Source organism: Galeopterus variegatus, unplaced genomic scaffold (assembly GCF_000696425.1).
Source record: "Galeopterus variegatus unplaced genomic scaffold, G_variegatus-3.0.2 Scaffold3286, whole genome shotgun sequence".
Classification (NCBI taxonomy): domain Eukaryota; kingdom Metazoa; phylum Chordata; class Mammalia; order Dermoptera; family Cynocephalidae; genus Galeopterus; species Galeopterus variegatus.
In genome coordinates this window covers 219,668-229,861 of record NW_007729397.1, presented here as the reverse complement: position 1 = coordinate 229,861, position 10,194 = coordinate 219,668, and the positions used below count along the sequence as shown (strand labels likewise).

Sequence of the window (10,194 nt, the reverse complement as noted above, 5' to 3'; positions counted from 1 at the left end):
GGTGATGCAGCCCTCCTTTCCTTTTCCCTGCCCTGAGATATCAGAAGAAACCCAACAGAGGAAATTGGCTATGGCCAAGAAAAAGGTCTAACATGTTGGGTTGCATGCCCTGAACCCAGCCTGAGGCCCCTCTCATGGTGGGACAGGGACAGAACTCTGTGTCACTTCTGAGGCACATGGGGCTTGCCCCTCCGTGCCTCTTGACTCCCCCCACCAGTTTTCTCAGTCATCCCTGTCCCCTCAGCAGTCCAGCCCCTGCTCTCACCAGGCACCCCCTGTCATTACTGCCTGGAGCCCAGCCTTTGACCTGATGACCCCGTCCCCTAAGTGTTTTCATCCCCTTTCTGGCTTCGCTGGTCATGGCACAAATTTCCATTTGGAAGGGTACTCGGGACTAGGGGACCCAGGACCAAGAGGTTTCTGGCTTCCTTACTCCCTTCACTTAGCTTTTCAACCTGAAAGCTTACACTTCACCAATGAGCTCAAAGTGTTGCTAATATCTCTGGGTGACAATTGGGAGAATGGGTTTGGTTTGGCTTGGTCCCGGGTTTCTATTCTCTGGAGACACTTTACAATTTATTTCTAAGTCTGTATCTCACATTCGAATTCCCTAGGATTCTGGGACCAAGAGTGCCTTTCAGTCAGTGCTCTCTGGAGGGAGACGTGCTTATCTCCAGCGGAACAAATCCTGGGCAACTGAACTTCACAGCTTGAATCTTGCCCAGATCATCACAATCTGGGGTGCCACAGAATTCATAGGGGGCATCTTTCTGAAGCATCGCATTTGCTTGATTCTTTTAAGAGAGAAAAAAAACCTATTAATGTACTTAGGGGTGACATTTGCCTAGATCTGTAAGATCGTAATAGACCCAGATCATCACAATCTGGGGTGCCACAGAATTCATAGGGGGCATCTTTCTGAAGCATCGCATTTGCTTGATTCTTTTAAGAGAGAAAAAAACCTATTAATGTACTTAGGGGTGACATTTGCCTAGATCTGTAAGATCGTAATAGACTTTTCTCTGAAATGAGGCTTGGGTTGTCCTCTTTTTGTTAGGTCCCCAGATCTCTAGGGGTGTGCCTTCACTGACTTCTGCCATTAGGATACATTGACATAAATATTTGAGAAGTACTGGTGTGCAGCTCTCACAGCTCTGTAAGAGAAGACCCCAGTGTCTGATTTGTATTTTGCCACCTGGCAGCTGCTGATACATGACAAAGCCCCGGAAGACTGAAGTTAAATTCCATTATTGCTTTTTTAGTCATGTTATCAATCTATTTCTTCAGCCATTTATTAATCATTACAACACTTTATAGGGTTGCTGAAAGCATTAATTCAGATGGTATAAGTAAGAATATTTTGTAAAAACTGTAAAGTAGGATGCAAGTATATGGGCTTATAGATCTCCTGAATATTACTGCTTTTCCTTTTCACAGTTAAGAGATTACCAACTGAGAAACAGTCCTGGTGGTCCTCCAGGAACAAAGAACAAAATGAAAACTGTCAGTAGCCCTGATTTAACCACTTCTGGGGGTTGCCAGTCACCTAAGGAGGTGAGTCTTAGCTGGTCAGGCTCCTGGGAACAGGGGGCTCAAAGGGCAGTAGGAGGTAATGGTAAAGATCATAGAAGACATGTCAGGTACTGGTTACGAAGTCTGGGTTTGAATCCTACCTCTCCCTCTGCTAGGGATATGATTTAGGACTCTATTCTGAGTTTTCTCCCTTGAAGCTGTACACACAAAGATGGACCATGAGCTTGGCTATCTCATTAGATCCTGCTGCAGAAAGCACAGGGTGATGTTGATAACACCAAGGTCCAGGGCTCAATCTCTGTACTGGCCACCACCACCAAAAAAAAAAAAGTACACGAGAGCTGTATCTACATATATGCTTTCATCTCTTCTAACCCACATCGTACATCAGTGGGGAGACCTTTGTGACTCAGTTTACATGAAGGAGCTGGAGGTAAGTGACCCTTCAGGCCAGCCTCCTGACTGCCTCCCACGGTGGGGGCTGGGTGCCCCGCTGCCAGCTGAAACAGTCCCCACCCCCACCCCTAATGATTGCTCTCTCTGCCTCTCCTCCCAGCCCTCCTCCAACTCCTCCTCTCTGCAGGTGCCTCAGAGCTGGTGCCTAGATCAGGCAGAAGCCTGGTACTCCAGCTACATAGAAAACAAACATCTAAGGAGCATGATTGAGAAATTGTTAAGGGTCCAGTGTGGTCCCTGATTCCATGCTGCCAATCCTGGGCTCCCATTTCCCCTTGTGGCTCTGAAGAAAGGGGCTGGAGGCCGCTGGTGCCAAGAGATAATGGGGTTCTGCAGGGTCTAGGTCTCAGCAGGAGGGACCCCAGACCATGCAGCATGGATCTTTCTGTTGCTACCCTGTCTGCCCACTCTCTCTTCTCCAGACTCCTCTGCTTGAGTCCTCGCCACATTTGCCCTGGGCTGTTCCTCTGCTGGAAACACTAGACTGACTGTTGTCAGAAGCCATGTGTTCCCACCCTGACTTAGTTCCTGTTTTGCTCTGTCTTTGGTTTGGACAAGCCGTCTCTCCTGCCTAGGCTTAAGTGCTGCGAGATAGAATTAGAGGGTGTCAAAGGTCCCTTTTAGCTCCAAGAATAAAAGATTTCTAGGTGCACACGAGATGTCAGGGAGACAGAGATCTTGCCTGTCCTTTTCATTCCTGGATCCCTGCTTTTGAGAACAGTCCCTGTCCTGTAGTGTATGGTTTGTGGTGAATACATGCACCCTTCTGACTTACAAGCTGGAAAAAGGGTAGTCTTTCTTTTCTCAGCCTCCATTTCCAGAGGTTTCTGTAGTTCTCCTTTAAAGAGAATCCAGATTCAGACATACAGCTCTGTGGCTGTGAGCAAAAACCAACAAAGACCCAAATTCTCTTTCCTTGGGAGTTTGAGGAGAGTTTTTGTATCCTCACAGGGTCTGAGAGCTTTTCCTTGAAAATCCATTCCTGACCCTGCCCACCACTCTGATCTGGGGAATGGAGCTGGCGGGACAACCTCAGTGATTTTCCTGTCACTCTCCACACATAAAAAATGGCACCAGGAAACTCTAGATCAGCTGGAAAGAGGAACATGATTTCTTTGTTTGCTCGTTCCATGGCTGATGGGTTTGGGGAAAGACTCAGAGGGAGAGGCCCCAGGCATGTCTTGCCCACTCCTGACCTGGACACGGCTCACCCCCTGCACCCTACCCTCAACCCCACGGGGTCCCTGAGAATCTGGTCTCACTGGTGGACCTGTCCTGGGCCGTTGGTTGTATTCCTGGGGCCTGTCCCTGCTGTTGCATCTCTGACTCCCCAGTAAAGGATGTTTCTTTCCTCTTGCTATAGCAGGAGAGTAGGTGTCAGCAGGTGAACTCCTTAGGTGTCCTGCAGGAACAACTGCAGGTGAGTGGACTGTATGGCATCCCTCCCATCCCCTAGAGAACCGTCCTTTCCCTTTCTCTCAGCACCTGTTTGGCTTTTCTCCCAAAGGCTCAGATTCAGACCACTGAGGTCTTAATGTCTGAAAAGACACAGTTACAGAGAGCCCTGGCTTAGGCTCCCCTTGTGGCCTGGCAGAAAGCAGGCGTGAATCTGGGCACCCTTCCTCACTCAACCTGGTGCCTTCACAGGCCTTCGGGGGAGTCCTTTGGGCTCCATCTCAACCTCTGTCATTCCAGCGGAGTGTGAACATCTGGCAAGCTGCCTGTGCTTATGTGAGCAGCAGATAAAAGAGATGCAGTGGAGTCTGACCACCTTCTCCACATGGCAGAAGGAGACCAAGAGGGTAAGTCCTCTTGCCCTTCACCTGCCCTCATGCTTGTGCTGCCACCCCCAGGGGAAAAATGGGCTTAGAGAATTAGATAGACCTGAATGTTCACATCCCAGCTGTAAGTGATCTTAGCACTTAACCTCTAATACTTTCTTTTTCATCTACAAAATGGAGATAATAATAGTAACTGCCTCATATGGTAGTTGTGAGGACTCAATCGACTCTTAGCATGGTGTCTGGTGATGTGCTCGATACAGAGTCAAACATCAGTGATGATAGTAATAACAATGGCAATATGACCTGATATCCACAGGCCTCTGTCAGCCAGCTGTAAATCAGATCTCTTTTCCTGCCTCTTCCACTCTTACTGAATTCTTAGTAAAACAAACTGAGAACATGGGCTTGGAAATGCCTTCAAAAAGAAGTCAAGTGTGATTCAGGGGGAGGAAATGTTACTGCCGAATGGTTACTATAGGGGTCAGTGTTAGTGTGCCCAGACTATATCTTCTCCCTGCTGAATCCTGACTTAACCTTTCTGCATTCGCAGTCCTACCATGACTTGATAAAAGAACGAGATGTTCTCCACCTGCACTTGGAGTACAACAAGTAGGAGGGGGAAGGTGGATGGCAGGTCTTGTCAGTGTTAGCGTGCCCAGACTATATCTTCTCCCTGCTGAATCCTGACTTAACCTTTCTGCATTCGCAGTCCTACCATGACTTGATAAAAGAACTAGATGTTCTCCACCTGCACTTGGAGTACAACAAGTAGGAGGGGGAAGGTGGATGGCAGGTCTGGGGGCCCTCAGCGTGGGTGATGTGGCGGGAGGTGGGAGGGGTAGAGGTGAGCATGATGAGATGGACTCAGAGGTTTGGACATGTGCAGAGCCAAGCTGTGGCCCCAGCTGTGCCACTGACTCATGTATGGCCTCAGGCAATTCATATCCTCTCGCTGGACTGCCACTTGTGACTCTTGATTCCTGGAGTCCCCTTCCCATGCTATGGTCCTCTGGTTGTGTGCCAAACTCAGTGCATTGATCATGAAAGTGGTCCTTTCTGTAACTCATTCTTTCCATTCTCCACCACCTCTGGCCATAGGAACACCTATGAGGATCTCAAGTGTCTCCAGTCCCAATTGAAGGGGAAGCTTCGGGTCCTTGTGATGGAGAAGGCAGCCTTGCAGATCCAGATGAAAAAGCTCGAGACATCCAAGCCCCTGCCACAACAAGTGACTGCCTGCAGCCCAGGACTTTGGTTTTATGGGAGTGGGGTAGAGAGGAAGGTGGCAGCCTGCCCATTCTGCAGCTGCTCTCTCCATGGCCCACACCCCTGTGCTCTGGAAAGGTGCGTGCTTTGAGGGAGGACCATGGCCTGAGTCAGGTCCAGGAGCTGGAGACCTGCTTGGCCGATGTAAGCAGGCAGACAGTTAAGCTGGGGCTGGGGTGGCCTGGGAGCAGGTGGGTGGAAGAGAAAGAGGTGTGTGCCAGCAGACGGCAAGTCTTGTCATCTGAGCCTCAGTGTCCCTGTCTGCAAAGAGTGGTAGAGTTCCTGTTGTCAGCCACCCACAGTTGTCTTGAGCACAAGAATGTGAAGAACTCTATTTGAAAGTGGTTTGACTAATTGACCATCATCTGGGTGTGAGAAATGATTATCCAGGAAGCCATGGTCTTGGGCGAGGAGCCTGAATTAGGAGCTGAAGGTCAAGAAGAGAGTTTTGCAATTCCAGAGGCCAGAGCCCTTATTGTCTGTTTCCTTTCTCAGATGAGCCTCCACCCCTCGAGCCTATAGCAAGGCCCGGCTAGGAAGAATGGTGGCTGCAGGTGGAGGCCAAGCAGCTGCAGAAGCAGCTGGAGAGCCTGGCTGGAGAGCTCAGCTCCAGGCTCAGGTAAAGGACAATGAGGGTCAGAGCCACCTGAACTGGGAGCAGGAGGAGTGGCTGCTGGAGCTGGGGTGGGCTGCTGGGCTCTGGGGCAAGCAGTGCAGGCAGGTGCTGGAGGGCACACAGTACCACCACACCACCACCAGCTGAGTGCTGTCCCAGACCCACAAGCTCCAGGAGCAGCTGGCTAAGCTGTAGATAGGCCTCATCAGGCTGGTGTGCCACCCACCCTGCCAGCCTGCCCTCCATACTTGCCCCCTGGGCCTTTGTATCCCCACCTACAAAATGGGGTGGTGGAGACTTCACATGAAATGGTACCTGGGAAGTCACTCTGTGAGCCAGTACTCTGTGCCTCCTTCCCTGTGCTGTGGGTCTCCAGCTGCATCAGGTGGCTGCTGATTGCTTCTCTCCATCCAGACCAATTAAAACATGGAGGTCACCAGTGTGCTGCATTCAGGGCAGAATGTGAAGATGGAGCTGGCCAAGAAGTTGGGCCAGCTGGGAGACCTAAAGGAGATGGGAATCCCTGCCCCATCTGGAAGGGCTAGGAGACAAGCACCAGCACCAGCCTCTGGAGAGAGGGGTTGCCAGGGCCAGAAGAGAGACAGCTCTGGCATGGGAGATAGGTGACCCCAGACTCATGCACTGCAGTCCTGTGAGTTTTCATTGTTCCCTTCCCTCTGACCATGCAGCTGCCACAGGACATACAGAAATACCAGAAGCATCAAGGCTTCAGCAAAAAGCCTGGCTTCCCATTGTTTTACTGAGCAGAAAAGTAGAGTGATATTAAGATCATGGACATCTGAGATGTGGGGATCAGGGCTCTTCTCCCTACCAGTCCCTGCCACCCTGTCCCAGCCACTCCTTCACAGTCACCCCTTTATCATATGAAGACCCCTCTTCTTTAAAAAAGACAAAAAACAAAAACAAAAAAAGAAAATCAGAAAAAGAAAAAAACCTTAAAAAAGAAAAAAAAACAAAACAAAAAAAGGAAAAAACCAAAAAAAGAAAAAAACCAAAAATGAATTTAAAAAAAAGAAAGAAAAAAAGAAAAAAATGAGAAAAAAAACCACAAACAGAAAAAAAAAGAAAAAACAAATTAAGAAAAAAGAAGAAGAGGAAAACACCAAGATGAAAAAGAAAAACCAAAAAGGAGAAAACTCCCAAAAGAAGAATGAAACACCCATAAAAGGAAGAAAACAGCCAAAAGAAGAAGAAAACACCCAGAAAGGAAAATACCCCAAAGAAGAAAACACCCAAAAAAGGAAGGAAACCAAAAAAGTACAGAAACACCCAAAAGAAGAAGAAAACACCCAAAAGAGGAAGGAAACACCCCCAAACAGGAAAACACTCAAGAAGAAAACACCCAAAAAAGGAAGAAAACCCCAACATAAAGAAAAATATCTCAAAAGAAGAGAACCCTGTCAAAAAAGAAGAGAACCCCAACAGAAGGAAGAAAAATCCCCCCAAAGTAAGAAAACCCCATCAAAAAGCAGAAACCCCCCCAAACAACAAAACCCCAAAAACAAAGAAAACCTCAACAAAAATAAACCAATGAAAAGAAGAAAACCACAATGAAAAGAAGAAAAAGCCATCACAAAAGAAAACCCCCAAAAGAGAAGAAAACCCAAACAAAAAGTAGAACCCCCCCAAAAGAAGAAAACCCAAACAAAAATAAGAAAAAAACCCACAACAAAAAGAAAAACCCCAACAAAAAAGAGAAAATGCCAGCAAAAGGGAGAAAGCCCCCAAAAGAAGAAAACCCAAACAAAAAGAAAAAAACCCACAACAAAAAGAAAAACCCCAACAAAAAAGAGAAAATGCCAGCAAAAGGGAGAAAGCCCCCAAAAGAAGAAAAACCATTGAGAAGAAAAAAAACCTCAATGAAAAGAAGAAAACCCCAATGAAAACAAGAAAACTCCAATGAGAAAAACAAAACTCTAATGAAAAGAAGAAACACCCCCCACTACAAAAAGAAGAAAAATCTCCAAGAAGAAAAACTCCTGGAAAGAAGAAAAATTTCCAGAAAAGAAAACCCCAACAAAAAGAAGAAACCCCCAAAGAAGGAAACCCTAACAAAAAGAAGAAAAATCTGAACAAAAAGAAGAAATCCCCCAAAAGAAAACTCTAACAAAAAGAGGAAAACCCCCCAAAAGAATTTTAAAAACCCCGAGTAGAACAAAACCCCAATGAAAAGAAGAAAAGACCAACCATGAAAAGAAGAAACCTCCCCCAAAGAGAAAAAGATCCCCCAGGAAAACAAGAAAAACCCCCCAAAAGTTGCAAAAGAAAACCCCCAGAAAAAGAAGAAAACCAAAAGAAAAAAGAAAATAAGAAAACCAAAAACTCCCCAAGAAGAAAACTCCCACAAAAAGAAAACTCCAACAAAAAGAAAACCTTAACAAAAAGAAAACCCTCCAAAAAACAAGCCCCCTAAAAAGTAGAACCCCCCAGGAAAGAAAACCCCCATAAAGAAGAAAACCCCAATGAAAGGAAGAAAATTTTTTAAAAGGAGGAAAACCAAAACAAAAAACAAAAAACAAAAAAAAAAATAAGAGTACAGAAAAATACAAAAAATGCAAAAATAAAAAGAAACAAACAAAAAAATCCACAAAAAAAAAAAAAAAAAAAAAAAAAAAAAAAAAAAAAAATACAAGAAAGAAAAATACTTAAAAACCAGAGGGGGAAAAAACAAAGAAGAAAAAGAAAAAGAAAAACCAAAAATAAAAAAATAAGAAAACAGGAATCAAACAATAAAAGAAAAATCAACAGAAGAAAAGAAAGCAGCAGAGTGCCCTTACCAGTAGTCCAGCCTCAGGGGCCTATAGCGGAAGACCGGTACAATTGGTCCCTTCGGCAGGCTAGGTCAGGGGGCCCTACCAGCCAGAGGGCCCCTTAGTGCCCGGGCAGGCCAAGGGAGCACTAAGGGCAGCCCTGCCAGGCGAGAGGTGCCCTTAGTGGCAGGGTGGCCCTTATGGCAGTGGTCTGCAAGGGGGAGACCAGTAAAGGAGTGCCACGTGGCAGGCCAGGCCAGTGGGTTCCTTGGGTAGGACAGGCCAGGCCAGCCCTTAGCGGAAGGACACCGCTGGCAGCATGCCTGGCCAGGGCAGCCCTTAGTGGCAGGTGAGGACACAGGGGCCCTAGGGGCAGGCCACCCGGGGGGCTCTGAGATCCAGTCCAGGCCAAGAAAGCACTTAGGGCAGGGCTTCCAAGCCATTAAGGCCCTAGGGGGGCCAGGCTGGTTCAAAAAAGCACTTGGGGCAGGCCTGGCAGGCCCATAGCAGAAAAGGACCCTTAGCAGCAGGGGGAGGGCCTAGAGGGGCTCTTTCTTCTTCTTTGTTTCTTTGATTCTTTCCTTTTTTCTTTGTTTCTTTCTTTCTTTTTCTTTCTCTCTCTCTGTCTCTCTCTCTTTCTCTTTCTTTCTCCTTCCCTTCCTCCCTTCCTTCCTTGACTTTCTTCTTTCCCTACCTTCCCTCCTTTCCTTTTCTCCCTTCCTTCCCTCCCTTCCTGCCTTCCCTTCTTTCCTTGACTTTCTTCCTTCCCTTCCCTGTCTCACTTTCTTCCCTCCCTCCTGCCCTCCCTTCCTGCCTTCCCTTTCTGCCTTTCCTTCCTTCCCTTTTTTCCTTTACTTCCTTCCCTTCCTTACCTCCTTTCCTTCTCTCCCTTCCTTCCTTCACTCCTGCCTTCCCTCCCTTCGTCCCTTTTCTCCCTTCCTGCCTTACTTTCCTGCATTCCCTTCCTGTCTTCCCTCCCTTTCTTCCATTCCGGCCTTTCCTTCCTTCCTTTCCTTTCTCACTTCTTTCCTTCCTTCCTTCTTTCTTTCCTACCTACCTTCCTTCTTTCTTTCCTTTCTTCCTTCTTTCTATCCTTCCTCTTTATTTCCTTCTTTCCATCTTTCCTTCCTCCATCTTTCTTTCTTTCTTTCTTTCTTTCTTTCTTTCTTTCTTTCTTTCTTTCTTTCCCCACCCCTCCCTCCCTCTCTCTCCCTCTTTCTTCCTTTCTTGGGGTCCCTAGGGACACCAGTCCAGGAGAGGCCTTAGTTGAAGTCCAGGCCAGGCCAGAACAGGGGGTCTCATAGAGGCAGGCCATTCCAGGCCAGGGGAGCCCTAGGGGGGCTCTTTCCTTCCCTCCTGCCTGCCTGCCTTCCCTTACTGCCTTCCCTCTCTTCCTGTCTTCTCTTCCTGCCTTTCCTTCCCCTCCTTCCTTGACTTTATTCGTTCCCTTCCTTCCCTCCTTTCCTTCTCTCCCTTCCTGCCTTCCCTTCCTGCATTACCTTCCTGCCTTCCCTCTTTTCCTTCCCTTCCTTCCCTTTCCTCCTTTCCTTCTCTACGTTCCTTCCCTCCTTTACTTCCCTTCCTTCCTTCCCTCCTTTACTTCTCTTCCTTCCTTCCCTCCTTTACTTCTCTACCTTCCTTCCCTCCTTTACTTCTCTACCTTCCTTCCCTCCTTTACTTCTCTTCCTTCCTTCCCTCCTTTACTTCTCTTCCTTCCTTCCCTCCTTTACTTCTCTTCCTTCCTTCCCTCCTTTACTTCTCTACCTTC

General features: G+C 47.4%; 1 protein-coding gene across 1 annotated transcript in view; it reads left to right on the top strand.

Moving 5' to 3' along the window:
• Nucleotides 1-1,437: 1,437 nt before the first annotated feature.
• Nucleotides 1,438-10,194, top strand: part of LOC103600275 — a gene marked incomplete at its 5' end in the record, with an annotated part of 44,239 nt that continues 35,482 nt past the window's right edge. The window contains 4 exon segments of the mRNA XM_008584513.1: nucleotides 1,438-1,554; nucleotides 3,353-3,409; nucleotides 4,324-4,382; nucleotides 4,872-5,043. Coding sequence (XP_008582735.1) covers nucleotides 1,438-1,554; nucleotides 3,353-3,409; nucleotides 4,324-4,382; nucleotides 4,872-5,043 — 405 coding nt within the window.